General features: G+C 46.9%; 1 protein-coding gene across 1 annotated transcript in view; it reads left to right on the forward strand.

Moving 5' to 3' along the window:
- PAX2 (paired box 2) overlaps positions 1-17,758 on the forward strand; it is a 115,296-nt gene that overhangs the window by 8,207 nt on the left and 89,331 nt on the right. The window contains exons 2-5 of the mRNA XM_044660164.1: positions 1,789-1,988; positions 2,456-2,489; positions 4,216-4,381; positions 5,351-5,548. Of these exons, the coding sequence (XP_044516099.1) occupies positions 1,789-1,988; positions 2,456-2,489; positions 4,216-4,381; positions 5,351-5,548 (598 nt within the window). The remainder of the gene's footprint in view (positions 1-1,788; positions 1,989-2,455; positions 2,490-4,215; positions 4,382-5,350; positions 5,549-17,758) is intronic.

Raw genomic sequence — 17,758 nt, forward strand, 5'->3', positions numbered from 1 at the left:
CGGGCTCTTCCCCGCCCCCACCCTCACCCTACCCCACCCCCACCAGCTTCCTTTTACCGGGCCCCCCTCCTTTCCTCTCCGGCCGCGGTCCCTTTTCCTTGTCCATTTGCCGCTTTCTCCCTTTCTTTTTTGTCTTCCCTATGCCTTCTCTCCATCTGTCCTTCTCTTGTCTCTCTCCTTTAACCTCTTCCCACTTCTTTTCATCCTTCCATCCCCTGCACTCCTCTACGCCTTCACCTCACCCCCTTCCACCTGCTCCATTCGCAGGCGGACAGGTCTGCCCCAGCCCTCTCTTCCTTATCTAAACTGGCTTTTTTTGTCACTACCACTCCCTCAGCGACCCCTTTCTGCTCCGGTAGCCGAGGGAGGGGAACTGGGGCAGGGCATCCTTCCGTTTCTTTCTTTCTCTCTGTGGAGTCCCGGACATCAGGGAGACTCAGGAGGGACCCCTGGCGCAGAGAGCAACAGTGAAAGGGCAATGCCCTAATCCGAGGTGAATCCGCCTGCGGGTGGCCCCTTCCCATCATTGCTCCCACTAGCTCAGGGCTTGCCAACCCTAGCCTTTTCTTGCTTATTTGTTTTAAACATTCCCCTTCCCTTCATTTTCCTTCCTTCTCGTTCTTCCCTTTCTCTTTCTTGTCCTCGTTTTGTCTTCCTTTCCTCTCTCCTCGTTCTCTTCGTTCTCTTCTTCCTTCCTTCCTTTTCTCCTCTCCCTTCACTGTCTCTTCCCGTCCTTTCTCCTGTCCCGTCCATTTGAATTTTGGAGGGGGTGGTGGTGGTGGTAAAATGTCTTGTTAATTCCCCTGGGAGCTGCTCTAAAAACAAAGGGGGTTTCTGAGGGAAATTGCGGATCGGCTCTAGAAAGAACAGAGCCCTCTCCGGGCCAGGAAGCAGAAGGGCCAGAGCCGAGAGCACTTGTACCTGAGCAGTTCTGACCGAGTCTTCCTGCAGTCTCTGGGTAAAGTAGAGAGTGAGAGAAGGAAAGGGAGAAAGAAGGAAAATTTTGGAGAAAGAACAAAAGGAAAGCAAATGACAAATGAAAGAAAGAAATTGTAAACTAATGTAAGGAAACGAAAAAATTACAGAAAAGGGATGAGAAAAAAAAAAGACCAGGAAATGGGCAGAAAATAAAGGAATAAGGAGAGAAAAGAAGGAACAAAATTAATTTAATGAAATCCAAATTCTTCTTAGTCGTCTTCAGTTTGAAAAACAATCGAAAGATTTTTGTAAGTGAATGTTTTAAAAGAAGCAATATTTCATAAAAGAAACTCATTGCCCTGGGAGCTTAATAATTAAGGATAATTTGCAAGTTTTCACAGGGAACTTTTTAGACCTGGTTTGGTCCTGTACCAAGAATAATTGAACAGAAGGGATAGCAGGTTTCTCTAAACAGACATTTAGAATTTAAGGAAATTTCTACAAAGCCTCCGAAATAAAATATATTTTCTTGCCTCCCTTCCAATAATTACAAATCAAACGAAGCCGGGAGCTGCGAGTCTGAGAACAGCCCCAGCTCTCCCTGAGCCCAGGCGGTAAAACTGTACCCCTTTGAAAAGCTCCTAGAAGTCTAGCCCCTTAACCCTCTCCGGCTGTTCGCCTGCTCTCCCACTCGCCCCGGAGGCTGCGGTTTCTAGAGTTCTGCGGCTTACTCCCGCAGGGACAAGCAGTAGCCACAGACTCCGCTTTGAAAACCGAAGGAAAGGATTCAGGGAATGGGGATTAAGGTGGGTTAGGGAGAGTGAAGGAAAAGGCAAGAGCAGAGAACAGCACCGGGTTTGCCGGCCACAGTCGGAGCTGGAACCTCAGTGCAGAAGCGGGCTGCAGTCTCGGGCTCGGGCTCGGGCTCGGGCTCGGGCTCGGGCTCGGGCTCGGGCTCGGGCTCGGGCTCGGGCTCGGGCTCGGGCTCCGGCGCGGCCCTCGGCCCGGCTCTTTCTTCTGTCGGGCTCTCCAAGCTCACAGCTAGCCTAAGTCGCAGCCAGCTAGTACCGGTCTCCCTTCCTCCTCTTTCCCACACCCCATCGCCCCTCAGATTGGACCAAAGGGGCCAGGCCGGGCCCAAAGCCCGGGCAGGTTGAATTATTCATCTCTAATCTGCCCGCAGCTGCCGCCTTTTCAAGCTGGTAACGCGAGTTCTCTCCGGGCCTGAATTATTGATGTTCTAGGTTGGAGTAGGTGTGTGTGTGGGAGGTGGAAGGGGGACCGAACCGGAGCTGGACCCTTGCAGATGGAGAGGGTTCGAAAGGGCCAAGCCTTACTTCCTCTCCATGTCATTCTAGGGAGTTAGGAGCGAGCGGCCTTCTCTCCAGGGAAAAGCCCGGCTCCTGCCCTTCCTTGCTCATCCGGACAGGTGGACGGGGCAGCACCCGACTAGTTGGAGGACTGGGGGAGAGGGGGAGGGAAAAAGACTGGGAGGCAGAGGCATTCCTTCTTCCCCCGAAAAACTTCTGTGTCTTAGGGTACTGAGTTCTTCAAGTTGTCCGCAGACCCTGGCGGGTATCTAGGGTTGCCGCTGTAAGAAGCTTGCGCCAAGGCCAGTTTGGCCACCACGGGCTCCTTAGCTCTGATTTGTTTATTTCCAGGAGGAGATGCAGGCCAGGGAAGGGGTTTGGAACTGGAGGGCTCAGTGCCCTCTATATCCACCTTCTCCCCTCCCCCAAACTCCAGGCTGGAATAGGTACCCGCCGCTGTTTGAATATTTCTGTAGTTATCCGGGATTGAAATTCCACCTTTCCTCCCTTTTCAGGGAAGGACAGTCCCTCGTTATTAATGCCCCCCCCACTGACCAGTGTGGCCTCTCTCCTCTTCTGTTTGAGTCAAATGATTTGTGAGCCAGGCCTCAGCGGTTTGCAGGGCGTTTTCTCTGATCCTTTGCCCTTTCCCAGACCAGACTGTGTTATTTCAGGAAGAGCAGCCTGGCTCCTGGGGAGATAGTTTTTTTTCCTGGGGTGCAAGAGTAAGACTAAGCTACTCTGTGGGATAGACGGGATAGAGTTTAACAGCCCCAAGCCCTTGCCCGCATCTCCTCTTCCTTGTTTTGTTTTGATTTTTCCTCCTTGGATTTCTTGCACTTCATCTCCCCTTGAAACAAAGAGGACAAAGAAACACGAAATGGGGAAAAAATTAATAAAAGAAATAAAGAAGTAAGAGAGAAAAAAGAAAAGAAAAAACGACAGGAAGAAAAATCAGGGAAATGTTAAAAGAGGAAAGGATAGGAGCTACATAGCAGGGGGAACGGGTTGGGTTCGGCCAGAGACTACCGCAACACTGCTCAAGCGTTTTCCTGCCTATGAACCTAAGTAGCCTTGGATCACACAGACCCCTGTTCCCTAAGGTCTGGGGCTCTGACCTCAGAAATATTAGCTCCCCCCCAACTACTCTCCCCAAAAGACTTCTTACCACAGAAGAAATTAGTCTTTTCCTTGTTGTCCCAGACTGTGATCCTGAATACATCAATCTCTTCCTCCTCATCCCTTCCTACCTTTCTCTTGTCCTCTCTACCCGGACCATTTCCTCCCTCCAGTTCCTCTCCCTATTCCTTTTCGCTTCCTTTCTCCCCCATGCTGGTCTTCTCCTTCGATGTCCTAGGAACATCGTCCTAGTCTGTCCTTTCCCTTCCTTCCTCTCCCTTGTTTTTGCTTCCCCTCTTCTCTTCTGCTTCCCCTTCCCTTCCTGTGCTCCTTTTTGCTTTCTCCTTTCCCTGCTTTCCTTCTCCTCCTCTCATTTTACTCTTTCAGCTTTTTTATTGTTTCTCTTCTCTCACATTTATTTCCCCCTCTCATCCTTTTCTTTCTACCTCCTCTTTTTCTTTTCATCTCTTCTTTCTCTTATGCTCTTTCTTTCCTTCATCTTCTCTTCCTTTCTTGTCCTACCATCCTTGGAATTACATTTCCTTCTGCATGTCTTTGCCCTCTCTATATTTTCTTTCTCCTTCTCTATTTACCTTTTGTCTTATACGTCATTTCTCATTCGCTTTTCGTTCATTTCCTTCTATATCTCCTCACCCCTTTCTCAGTTCTGTCTGCCCCCTTTCCCGGTTCCTCAGCCTTTTCTCTCAGTCCGGGTTCAGAACCAAGTCCTTTCAGTCTCGCTCTAGCTCCCTACAACCCCTAGTCCTCCCGCTCCCACCGTCGGGTCTGGCCTGCCCGCTGTCCCTGACTAACGGCCTGTCTCTGCTGTGTGTGGGGCGTTGTGTTTTTTCTTCTCTCTCCCCAGCAGGGCACGGGGGTGTCAACCAGCTCGGGGGGGTGTTTGTGAATGGACGGCCCCTGCCAGATGTGGTGCGGCAGCGTATTGTGGAGCTCGCCCACCAGGGAGTCCGGCCTTGTGACATCTCTCGGCAGCTGCGGGTCAGCCACGGCTGCGTCAGCAAGATCCTGGGCAGGTAAGGGCTACCCTGAGCCCCAAGCTGCTCAAAGCGATCTTTTGGAGGTCCCTCTCTTTTCCCTCCTTGCCTTTAGGCCGACTTTTCCGGCCAGATTCCCCCCCCCCCCACCAAACGCAGAGAAATAGGGTCTTGAAGTGGGTGACCCCTCCATCCTGCCCCGGGACAGGCTCCACTCAGAAAAAGATACTCTTGTGAAAGCGGCCCTGGGGGCCTCCACTCTCCCGCTATATGTCCGGGAAGTATAGGAAAGAGAAAGAGAAGGGTGAGCTGAATGAGTGGGATGAGCCCTTGTTTTCACTTCAGGGACTCTCCCACCAGACTCCAAGGCTCCAAAAAAATGGAGGTGCTTCTCCTGAGTGAGTGCCGCCTGTAGCTAACGGTTTGGAAGAAGAGAGGGAGGGGAGAAAAAAATCGGGTCCCCGAAAGGACCAAAAGCCCCAAAGTCCGGAGGAGGGCCCTGGCCGAAGCATTGGTTGCGGGGGATCGGGAAAGTATAGGATGAGGGATCGAAGGCTGCCGCCTTCTAGCTCAGTGCTTTTAATTCAGAGGAATCGATGCGCAGTTTCCCCCTTGGCTGAGCGCAGACATTCTGGCCTCTTCCCGCATCTCTGCCTTTAGCCCTTTCTCTGGAGAAAGGGTGTGGAGGTCAGCTTCTATTATCCCCTGGTCCAGCGTTTGCCGTTCCTTCTTCCCAACCAAACAGGCCTTGCCTAGGAGCTTTCCGAAATTCGCCCTCCCTCCTCCATTCTAGAGCACTCGTGTTATTCCGGTGAATCGAAATGCTTTTTGACTTGACTCCTCTGACAGGAATCTCTGTGACTGCAGTGCACTGGGGTGCACCAGGGGCTTGGGGTTGGGGGGACCGCGATGGGGACCGGCGGAGAAGCTTGGAGCTCTGACCCTGTGGTTTCTGGGCTTTGGAAACTCCCCACTGCCTCCTGAGCCTGCTGGACTTCTCGACCACAGGTATTACGAAACGGGCAGCATCAAGCCCGGGGTGATCGGCGGTTCCAAGCCCAAGGTGGCTACACCCAAGGTAGTGGACAAGATCGCTGAATACAAGCGGCAGAACCCGACCATGTTCGCCTGGGAGATACGCGACCGACTGCTGGCCGAGGGCATCTGCGACAACGACACAGTGCCCAGCGTCTCTTCCATCAACAGGTGAGAGAGCGCCCCCGGCCGGCGGATCCAGGGTCCCAAGTCACTAAGGTTCTTTCTTAGGGGCCAGGGTCAGGGCTAGGAGGACCTAGGGCACCTTCTAGTTCCTTTCTGGGGCCAGATCAATCCGCTCTGCCCCGTCCTCCAATCACGTCCAAGTTGGGACCCCTTTAGTTAGGTGGGACTCTGGCCAGGTGGTACCAAGGGTAGGGGAGAGGCCACTGTGGTAGTGACAGATTGGGAGAGGGACAAGGCTTCTCTCCGACTTTCTGGCCCCAGCGTCCCTGCTCGGCCTTTCTCGCTGTCCTGGAAATGAATCCAAGTGTTTGTGGTAATTAAGACTCCAAGATTACTCGCCTCACTATCTAGAGACAATCACAACCCGTAGCTCGAGCCGTTAGAATGACCAGTGTCTATTCATCGCCTCCAAACAGACTTCTCTTTCTAAAGGAGAGTTTGCTTTCCCCAGGGGCATCGGCCCCCCCTACTCTGCCCAGCCCTAGCTCTGGCTCTCTCCTCCATTCTCCCTCATCCCAGCCCCATCAGAACTGCTTCCAAAAGCTTTTTAGCCTTGCTAGCTAAGTCGAGAAAACATTCTTCCTCCCCTCCCGGTGGCTGGCAGAAAGAAATCACCAACCCACAGTCTGCTCCACGAACCCCAAGCCCAGGACAAACCACCCCTTCATGGGGAAGGAGAAGGCCAGGTTTCCCTTGTTGACTTTCTAGGATATCTCCTACTACTTTAATCTTTCTAATGAGCGTTTTAAAAGCAATCATCAAGTAAACACCCACAGTCCTTCCCAACCACAGACTCTTTCCAAAAGTTGTAGCTGGGCATCACCATGGCCCTAAGTTTAGATAAGCTCATACTCTGTTTCACCCATGTTTATCACCAGCCCTATCGTTCCCTTGTGTCCCAAGGAGATGCACCCCATCAACACATGCCTACAATTGCATCCCTGCATCAGGATGCTTATTTTCCCACTCCTGCAGAGTACGAAGGTTCTCCCCTCTATGCCACCCCATCCACTTCCCACTCCTACAGGGATCTCATTGGGAAAACACATGTACCCTGGATCCATGTGCACTTGCTAGGTAAAGTCTTGCCTTATCTGCTATACCATTATGTGGACCACAAATATAGCTCTGAAACCAGGCCTGCTTGGGCCTGAGGTGATCACAAATCATATATACAAGTATACACATATGCAGTTAATGGGAAGGCCATGATAGGGTTAGCCAAAATTTTAAAAAGCTAAACAAACAGAAATTAAAAATCCAAACCTTTTCATGAAAGCTGAAGAGGGGTAATGGAGTGTGTGTGTGTGTGTGTGTGTGTGTGTGTGAGAGAGAGAGAGAGAAGACCCCGTCTTATTTTCCTGTGCATTCTTCATCAGACTATTATCAGAATAATGCTAATAATTCAGATGGTGTTGATTTCTGAATCTGGCACCACATATCAAGGGTTTTTAATATTTTGCAAATGATATGGAATTATCCCAAATCATCTTGAAAACAGCAGGTAGAATTAGCTGGTAGAATGTACCTTGGCTAAAGAAGATTCCCTCTGCCACTCTCGGGCTGTAACGTACTGCAAGGCGACCCCGGAAATTATCCCAGCGTGTGCCATCTGTATTAAAATGGTTATTCAGTTATGAACAGGGTAACATAATACTGATCAGCTAATTATACACCCTCCTAAACCCCTCCAGCTCCCTGGGTCTAGCTCAGCCAGGTATTGAAAGCATAGCTGTTTGACATTCAGACACCCTAGGAAGGAGCTGTGGAAGGCACAGGGGTGTTCCTGAAAGGGATAAGACTGTCGTATCTCACAGTCCAGGAGAAGGACGGCTAAGACCCTGGGGAAAGAGGCCTTGCTTTCAAAGCCAAGCCGAGTTGTAACCTCCCTCTGCTGGCTGTTCCTCCTGAGTGTGGGTCTGGGCTGAGGGCTTTTCAAGGGAGGGAGGGACTGGGCATTGGAAGAGAGCAGCTGGGGACAAGCCCTGCTGTGGAGACAGACTGCCAGGACTGGACAGTGGTGTCTGTGGGGACATTAGAGGGGTTTTTAATGGAACAAGGTTTGATTCTTTGGTTGGGACCTAGGAGTAAAGTAACCAGCTTTGTTAATTGCTGGACTAAGCTGTTTTAAAGAAAAAAAACTGAGGCTTAGTGTTCTGGACAACTCTGTCATGAGAAGGTACAGGTAGGGGAGCTGGGGATTCCAGACAAGTGCCAGAGCCCTTGGAATATACCTATTAACTGCTGGAAATGTGGAGTGGGGAAGCACCCAGGCAGGTGAAATGAGAAAAGAGTGAGTGGGAGAAAGAACAACTCATGTATGCAGTGGTGGGAGCAGCTCAAGATGAGGCTCTGTGCCCAATGTGTAGGTGTGGAACCTTCCTTTGGGGTGTGGCAGTGTTAGAAGTGGGGAATTTTGTTGCTTGAGATAGAAAACCAGTGGGAGGGAAAGAATGGGGATGCCACTGGCAGAATAGGAGAAAAAGATTCTCTGGGTCCAACACTCAGGTGGGAACAGGTTGGCACTGTTTCTTTTTAAATAAGGAGAGGCCAGAATGTTCCTATTTCTCACAATAGGGTAGACGCTGCTTTCTGTTTCATATTTCAGAAAAGGCTCTGCTGGTGGCCCAGGGCTGATTGGCTGCTGGGCAGCCTCTGGCTATAGCACCACAGGCCCTGTTTCTTTTGGTCAAGGCAGCCTTCAGTTGCTTTGCTTCAATGAAGAAAAATTTCTTTTTTTTCTGAGATGAATCTATTCTCTCTAAAGCCCCACGAAAGCAAGATACTTCCTGGGCATTGGTCAAACTTGGTATGAGGGTTCAACTGTGGAGACAGTTTGGTGTAATGAAAAGAGCAATAAATTTGGAGTTAGAGGACTTGCATTTGACAAGTGGTCTGTCCTTTCCTAACTGTGTGACTTTAGATAAGTCACATCCTCTTCAGGACTCACTTTCCTCTTCTGGAAAATGACAGGGTTAGACTAAATGATCTCTTCAAGGTCTATCCAGTGCTAAATCCTAAAATCCTATGGATTGTGCTAGGGCCATTGTCCTCCCTTCTGTCCTGAGTTGCAAAGTCATTCCTCAGTACAGAAGGAAGCTGAAGAAAAAGAAGGGGGACATAGGCAATAAGTAGCACTGGAGCTCAGTGGTCACCACTTGTTTGGTGACAATTTGTGCCAGTGCTTTGTACTGTTTGTGTGTGTCTTTGTGTCTGTGTAGTTTTGGCAAGGAGAGAGGCTACACAATTGTTCACCCACCTGATCCACACTGCACGGATTTTATCTTCCCCTCCCCAAAACAGATGCTGTCGCTGCACTTGAAATATGCTGTTGCGCTTATAAACCAAATTGCTTTTCATGCTTTAAAAATTGGCTCTTCAGTCTCGGCAATCTCTGATCCTGTTGCCATGAAGACTTGTGCCACCCACCCTACAGTTTTCTATAGCACATCCTTTTATAAATGTCTAAGGAAGTTTATTGAGAGCATGGCAGATTCCTGGAGGGTTTGTTGGGATAGCTAGGAAATCAGGGGCATTTCATTATTTGCATGGCACATGGAATTTGTCTGAATTGTTCTAAATGTTGGGGCACTTGCCATTTGTGGAGTGTGAGTTTGTAAGCCTGGTGACTTTAGATGAGGACCTGGTGTCAGATATAATCTGGAATGGGAAACAGGAAGGTGAGATCTATGCTACAGAAAGGAAGAAAACTCCTTTACTACTTTATGGGGCAGTCGACTAGGAAGAAAAAGATTTTCCAAATTAAATGTTAATGATCGCAAGTTGGCTACTGCTTTGGGTGGGGAATGCCGCTTCTTCTTGGAATGGGAACAAACCTGAGAGAGAGAAAGAGTTCAGACTTTATCAGACTTCTTGAGAAGAGGAAGGAAGTGCATATCCCTCAGTTTCCATTTCTGATTGAACTGGCACTGGCTAAGACAATTCTCCTTTCCTCCCAGGTCCATTCACACTGTAGGTCACAGAGTTCAGTTTTCTCAGTCTTTATGAGTGAGGCTCTTCCTCTGTCACCCATCCAAGGTGAATCCAACAGCCTTCTTCCTCTGTATTAGCTGTAAATGAACTGGGGTAGGGCTCTGAGTGATAGCTGCTCCCTAGACTGCCACTGGAACTGTTATAGTTGGGGAAATTCATCAGCGTCCAGGATATCTTAATAGGCAGATTCTGAGGGTCTTTGCAGAGCTCTGGCATCAGAGAGATATGTCGGTCAAAAGCTGCTTGGTCAAAGACCTTCCCAAACCAATTGATTGCCACTAGTCAGCCAGGGGCATGGACTTTCTAGATGATTAGGTATCCCTAGATGGGACACTAGTGTTGGTTACTATGGTTTTTCTTTTGATACTCAGTGCTTAAAGGTCAGCCATGGAAAGGAATTTGACTTTCATTGGGTACTCTGCCCCACTGAGTGATAGTAGAATGGCCTGAAGTCATCATGCCCTTGTAACTATTTGGTGGAAGGGCTCCTGGCAGCTTCATGGGACTCCCCAAGTGTGGTTGTTTAGCCTGCTGGACAGCCCAAGAGTGTCCCTCTAAAAGTACAGAAATGGATGCATGTATAGAGAAATTTTGAAGTTAACACTTGCTCTTCTCTGACCTTGAAATAGTAGACAGGACCATATCTAGCAGAAGAATGTATTATTTTGCTGTAAACGGGGGTGCGGTGGTCTGCAGTCCTTGGGTTTTGGTAGAAAACCCCCTTACTACAGGGACCATGACTCCATGAACCCTATTGAGAAGTAGAGAAGAAAGCTGGTTTTCTCATTGTTTAGAAGAGGCTGCATCTGCCTTTCCGTGAGTTCCTTTTTCAATTTTCTCAGTGGTTCTAGAAACTGTTTGCTACTATAAGCTTCCTTCTCATTGGTCAGATTCTTCTGTTCATCTGTCTTCTGGCCTTGTGTAGAGTCCCGTGTTAGTACACAGAGCCCCTGAGTAAGGAGAAAACCTCTACATTATGAAGATTAGTGCTCGAAAAGATGGGGAAGGGGAGCACGGTGGCCAGCCTGGCAGGATATAGCCATCTGACTCCAGAGACGGGGAAGGTGGGAGGGGTTGTCCCCAGTGAAAGCACCAGGTGGGATCCCAAGAGAACTACAAAGAAAAAGAGAGGAAAAACCCCTAAATAAATAAATAAATTGTGTCCTAACTGCTCAGAGAACTCAATAAAACAATCACATCAAATATGAGGAGGTATAAATCTCACGTCTGCACAGGTAACCCACTCAATTGCTTTTATTATCGCTCAGGCTGGCTCCATTTATTACCGTCCGCAGCCTGGGTGAAGGAGACTGCGTGGAGGGTGGTCTCTGGTGCAATCCTACACCGGGAGTGGCAACAATCAGCCCATACAGCCGGGGATTTCGATGGGAGACTGGGACGGGCCCATCTGTCTGCATGAAAACCAATCAATAACTCTGTAACCAGAGCCCTTGTCACTGGGAAATGGACAACACAACAGTTCAATACAGGGGCCACAGGGGGAATTAGCCAAGTGGAGACGGGGCCAGGCAGGAGATGGCCCCTGGAGGGAGGAAGGGAGATATGGGGACTAGGGGATTTGTGTTGATGTTTTTATGTGCCAGGAGAAAGAAGCATATTTACATCTGTGTGTATATACGTGTGTGTGAGAGCACACAAAAGGGAGTTCTTATATAAAAGCATGAGAGGGAGAAAAGAAAACAGAAAGAGAAGATGGGGGAGAAGGGTGTACAGAGAGAGTGTGTGTGTGTGTGTGTGTGTGTGTGTGTGTGTGTGTGAGAGAGAGAGAGAGAGAGAGAGAGAGAGAGAGAGAGAGAGAGAGAGAGAGAGAGAATGGCCAGATGGGAGCATTCCTGTTAGTATAGGTGGCATTCATCTGTTTGTGATTGAACTAGAACCATGAGATTTGGTACTGGAAGGGATATTAGAGATTAGTCCAGTGCTTTCATTTTACAGATGAGGGAAGTGTGGCCCAGAAAAAGTTAAGTGTCTTGCCTATTGTTGCAAACATGGTGAGTGGCAGTCAGGATTTAAATCTAGGTTTGTTTGTTTTTTTAATATTGAACACACTGGGTTTTCTGATATGCCACAGGGACTAGGGGCAGCAGACTCTCCAGGGAAATGGACCTTGACCTTGTTATCCCTTGCTGAGCTCCCCAAGGTGCAGTCTTCCAAGTCTGTGCTCAGAAAGGAAGGTTCTAGTTCAATCTTTAAAGGTTCATGCTCCCCAGGTTTCTCAATGGGACCTTTTAATGTAAAGGAGAGCTTCTCTTTTTCCCTTCCATCAGAGGAAGAGCACTACTGTCTTCCTTTGAATCCTCCTTATCCCAGTACCCACCAAATATTTTCCCTACATTTCCGACTGTTCAGAGCTCATCTCTTACCTCTTCTTTCCTTCTGTACCAGCTCTTGCATTAAGATAAGTGCCAAATACACATATGCCAGGACATTTAATTCAATTCATCTGGACAAGCATTTCTTAAGCACACAACAAAATGAAAAGCACCTCAAGGAGTTTATGTTCTCCTAGGAGATATATACTATGTGCCCAGATAAATAAATATGAGATACTTTGAGGAACCTAAGAGCAGTAACAATCAGGAGGATCACAAAAGGTTTCCTGTATGAGGTGCCATCTTCTTCTCTGAGCCTTGAAGGAAGCTAAGCAGTCTAAGAAGCCAGGTGAAGAGGGAGTGCATTCTAGGGATGAGGGACAACCTCTGCAAAGAATGTTTGTACTGGAATGTCCCATAAGACCCCTTTTAGTTTTAAATCACATGATTAGGACCTCAGAACTCAGGGAAAGGTACATATGTAAGTCAAAAAGCAAGGTATTTCCCTGCTATATCCCTACCTCCAACCCCCAGCAGTCCCAAGTTCAGGATCCAGGATCCTAGGCAGGGCATTGGCTGAAGAGGTGGCAAGGCTCCGGGGAGGGACTCATCTATATGGAAGGGTCTAGAGAGGCTAGACATGCCCACCTTATATAAGTAGTAGGGAATCTCTCCAACCAATACCAAAACAATATAATGAAAGGTTAAAAACATTAATTTGTATTTGGCTAACCAACACCAGATAACTAGATCCATGAATTTTAAAAGTTTTGGTTGTTTTTGTTTTTGTTTTTTTGCTTTTTAAGTGACCTGACTACTTGTTTTGATGTAGTGAATACAACTCGAGCACACCTGTGCTAGTGTTCTGGCCTTCATATCAGCTCCAGCTAGGCTTGTACACATATGCATATGTGAATGGATGTTTGTGTGTACTGTGTAATAGATCTGCCCTAGGGCATAGGCCTTATTGACCTTGGAAGCTTCCAGGGCTACCGCTTTCTTCTTGGAAGGAGTCCAGGAGACCCTTCCTCTTGGCTCAGGGCTTTCCCTTTTATTATATTTTATACCTTGCTTATCTCTAATCCCCTGGGTTGAGATATAGAACTCCTCACCTTCTTGATCTCTGTTTGCTTGCCTCTGTGAGCTTCATCCAGTCCTTAATCAGCTCCCCCTTCTTCAGTCTTTGCTGCCATCTACGGATTTTTTTTTTAAACCCTGACTGTCGGTCCTAGGATCCACATTAAGTTTCAGTTCCAAAGGAGAAGAGCCATAATGGACAGGCAGTTGGGGTTAAGTGACTTGCCAGGGGTCATATAGTTAGGAAGTATTTGAGGTCAAATTTGAACCTCAGACCTCTTATCTCTAGGTCTGACCGCTAAACCACTTAGCTGCCTCCATCCATAGATTCTTGATTCCAGCAACCATAATTGTTCTTCTAGCTTTCCTCTGATGCTACAAGCTTTAGATCATGTTTTCATTTTCTAGTTTTTTAATATATATGTATGACATATATATATATTGTTTACTGAAATATCAAAAATAGGTTTTCATGTTGGGGCAGAATTGAGTCTAATTTTAGTTTTAGGGCTTCCAGATCCATTCATGGGGCAGAGGACTTCTGGGATTTTAAATTAGCTAACTTGGGAATCATCTAGTCTGGGATGGATCATATTCTTTTAGGTTCTAGTTTCTTTTGTAGTTGCAGTGATCATTTATAACAAGAATTTCTCATAATGTACAATTTATAAATTTGGAAACCATCTATCTGGGGTGGATCATTTTCTTTTGGATTCTAGTGTCTTTTGTAGTTGTAGTGATTATTTATAACAAGAGTTTTTTTTTTATAATTTGCAATTTATAAATTTGGGAACCATCTGGCCTGGGATGGATCATTTTCTTTTGGATTCTAGTTTCTTTTGTAATTGTAGTAATTATTTCCCTCCACTCCAAGGTTACATGATTCTTGTTTTCTCCTTCCCCTCTTCCCTCCTCCCTCCCAGAGTTGACAAGCAATTCAACTGGGTTATACATATATTATCATGCAGTAATTATTTCTAATGGGAGTTTCTTGTATTTTATAATTTATATTACTTTCCTTGGTATGTGAGTTTTATTGTTTAGTTGTTTCTGACTCTTTGTGACCCCTTTTGGAGTTTTCTTGGCAACGATACTTGAGTCATTTTATCATTTCTTTCTCCAGCTCATTTTATAGATGAGGACACTGAGGCAAACAGGGTTAAAATGACTTGCTCAAGATCACACAGTTAGTACATGTCTGAGGCCGGATTTGAACTCAGGTCTTCCTGACTCCAGGTCCGGCATTCTATCCACTATGGCACCTAGCTACTGGCACATGAATATCCTTTTACAAACTCAAGATGGTTTGAATGTGGTAAGAGAAAGATGTAGGGATGCATAGAGATGTGAGCATCTCTGAAGACTACATTCAGATATGGAGATTTCAACCTTGGAAAAGCAGAATTCAGAGCTTCAGATATGAAATATTGCCCTTAACCATAGAGAAAAGTCTGGAAACTTGGCAAATACTGTGACTGCCTTACTTCAGAGATAGGCTAAGATTCTTCATACAGCAAGCTCATGTGAACATGCCTGTGACTATGTGAATATGCCTAAGAGGTATATTTGTGGGCATATTTCTGTGTGATTGTGGTTATGTATACCTACGTGTATTTCTTGTGCAGGGATCTTTCTGGGCTCTCTTTGGGAAAAAAGGAGAGGGCGGGAAATCAAAGAGAGGAGAGACTGCAAAACAGAGAGCAGTCCATACAGGGCTTTTCCAAGTATGATAGAGAATCATCGGGTGCCTCCGTGACAGAACAGGGATGGGATTGGGTTGTTGGGGGCTTTCTCGTTCAGGAGAATACAAAAAAAATCTCCCCCTTTTTTTGTAAATAAGCTAAATTGTCCCATCATTTTATTGGCGAGAGATCCAAGAGTCAAGCTGTCTTCAGATCAGAGGGTTGGTTTTTCTCTTCAGTGATGACAGCAAAGGGATGCAAAGTTCCCCATTTTTGTAAGGACACGAGAACACTAAGCTGGGTCACAGTATTGGTTAGTAACCAGCTTTACTGATTTCAGAGGAGAAGCTCTATTGCAGTTCTCTCTTTCCTCCCACAGCCAGAGCCACAACCACAGCCAGAGCTAGCCAGCCACAGCCAGAGTTACCTCAGTGTGGCAGCCTGCCCAGACACAGGGTGGGGGTGATGGAGCCATCACCTCATCACCGACTCGAGCACGCTCATTGGCAGAGCCCTCCTGAGGGACAGGCTCTAGAGCCTGCAGCAGAATCTTCCCCCAGAGAGCCAAGATGCCAGGGAAACCAGGAAGAGTTGGAAGAAAATGCTGGGTTGGAAATTGGATGGATTCTAGAGGTCAAGCAGGGTATGATGAGGACAAGGAAGGAAGTGAAGCCACAAAAACCTTGAGGCAGGGGAGGAGGTTATTACAATGACCATGATAGCAATAGCTAGCATTTATAAAGCACTTTAAAGTTTACAAAGAATCTTATAAGTGTTTCTCATCATATCCCCACAATAATATTTCCCCTGGGAGATAGGGGTTATAGGTGCTGTTATTATCCCATATTACAGATAAGGAAACTGAGGTAGAGAAAGACTAAGTGACTTGACCAGGGTCACATAGCTAGGAGGTATCTGAGGCTAGATTTGAACTTAAGTCTTCTTAACTGCTGATCAAGCACTCTGTCCTCTGTACCAGCCAGCTGCCTATAATTATAAGGGAAACCAGAAGAGACTTGGGACAGAAAGCAAGCCAGGAGGGGCAGTTAGGTGGCACAGTGGATAGAGTGCCAAGCCTGGAGTCAGGAAGCCTGGATTCAAATCTGGCTTCAAATACTTCTTGGCTGTGTGACCCTGCGCAAGTCACTTAACCCCAGTTGCTTAAACCTTACTGTAATTCTCTTTTAGAACTGACACTAAGGGGGCAGCTGGATGGCTCAGTGGATTGAGAGTCAGGCCTAGATACAGGAGGTCCTAGGTTCAAATCTGGCCTCAGACACTTCCTAGCTGTGTGACCCTGGGCAAGTCACTTAACCCCATTGCCTAGCCCTGTAACAAATAAAAAAATTAATATAGAAGGATATATATAAAAATATATTAGGGCTTAAAATATATTTTAAAAAAAGAACTGACACTAAGACAGAAGTAAGGGTTTAAAAAAAAAGGAAAAAAAAAGACAGAGAGCTCAAAGGGAACCCTTATCCCAGAACTCTTAAGCTAGAACAGTACAAGGTCAAAGGAGGGTTAGGAAATGGACCAGCTGTACCAAAAACTGTAACTTTCCCATTGAGGCAAGCATTTATGTTTCCCCTACCATGTTCCTGGGTTTGCATCTGAAGAAATATCAAAGAGGGAAAGTTCACTACAGGTATGGGAGGACAAAAGAGAAGAAAAGAGAGCACTGAATTTAGGGGAATCAGGTTCAAATACTGCCTCTAACACGTACAAGCTGTGTGACCTTGGGCAAGTCACTTCATCTCTCTGGGTCTCAGTTTCCTCCTCTATAAAATGACAGAGTTTGACTAGTTAACCTCTTAAGGTACCTTCCAGCTATAAAACCGTCATTTTATGAGAGTAGCCATAAATAAGAGGTTGAGGGAATCCCCCCTGGAGAGGACTGAAACTTCAACTAATATCGAGGGTCCATAGGATTAGACATCATTTTTAAAAGGACTCCTTTTGATTGGGAAGACTTAGCACAAGAGATTGGAGATTTTTTTTAAGAATGAGCTAGTTAAGAGGAATAGAAAGGGAGGAGGCCATCCTAAGAGTGGGAACCTGAAAGTTGAAAAAGAAAGACAGAAGCTAGGTAGAAAGGTCAGATAGCCCCTTCCTGTGTTTGATCCAGTTCTTTGAAGGTTTCTATGTAAATGCAGCAAGTGATAGAAGGTGAGAGAGAGGAGCTGCATGGGGATTGTGGAGGTTAGGAAAAAGGGGCAAAGATGTGAGCTCATTTGAGCTAAAAACATCTTGGGTCATCTGTTGTCCACAAAGGGCAAACCCTGTGTGGGGTCAGGTGCCTTTGGGAGGCAACCAGAACACTGGGGAGGCCCATGGAACATTGAAGGGACTGGGGAGACTGCCTGATTTAGATCACTTAGAGCCTCAAAAGAGACTGGAGGGAGAAAGCAGAAAGAGAAAGAAATTTGTGTCTATAAGAGGAAAGAGGTGAAGAAGTTTCCAAGAAGTGACCCGAGAGCAGAAGGTGGAAGAGGTCCAGGGAAACTGTGAGGTTCTGGGAGCAGATCCAGGAGAGCATGTGGTGCCAGGCATGGTGGCCATGCGACGGACATTGACAGTCCAAGAGCCAGGCAGCCAGGCAGCATACCTGCAAAGGTAGGAGGTGGGTCCCAGTGGCAGAACAGACTGTTTACTCAGTCTGGTTAGCTGCAATGCAGTTACCCCCACCCTATCCTAGCCATAGAGAGAGGAAGGGAGAATGGATGACCCCTATTTTTTTGACTTCCACCTCAGACAGTCTACTTGTTCTGGAGGCCAATGGTCACCCTGGGGAGGACTCCCTCTTTCTCCTCAGGCTGCCCTCAGCCTGGCCTGAACATCACTGAATTAACCAATCTCCAAACTGATTTAGGGACAAAAAAAGAGATGTTGATTCTTGAGATGAAAGAAAGATTGTAAAAGAGAACAGAAGACCCAGAAATAGAATAGAATAGGGAAAAGGGAAAGAGGTGGAGAACATTGGGAAAAGGATAGAGAACATTGGGACAGAGGAGAAAAAACATGAGAGCAAAGTAGAGAGCCTTGGGGTGAGAGAGAATGCAGTTGGTTAGTGAATAGAGACTTGTCTTCACTATATATATATATATATT

The sequence above is a fragment of the Gracilinanus agilis genome, chromosome 2 (assembly GCF_016433145.1).
Source record: "Gracilinanus agilis isolate LMUSP501 chromosome 2, AgileGrace, whole genome shotgun sequence".
NCBI lineage: Eukaryota > Metazoa > Chordata > Mammalia > Didelphimorphia > Didelphidae > Gracilinanus > Gracilinanus agilis.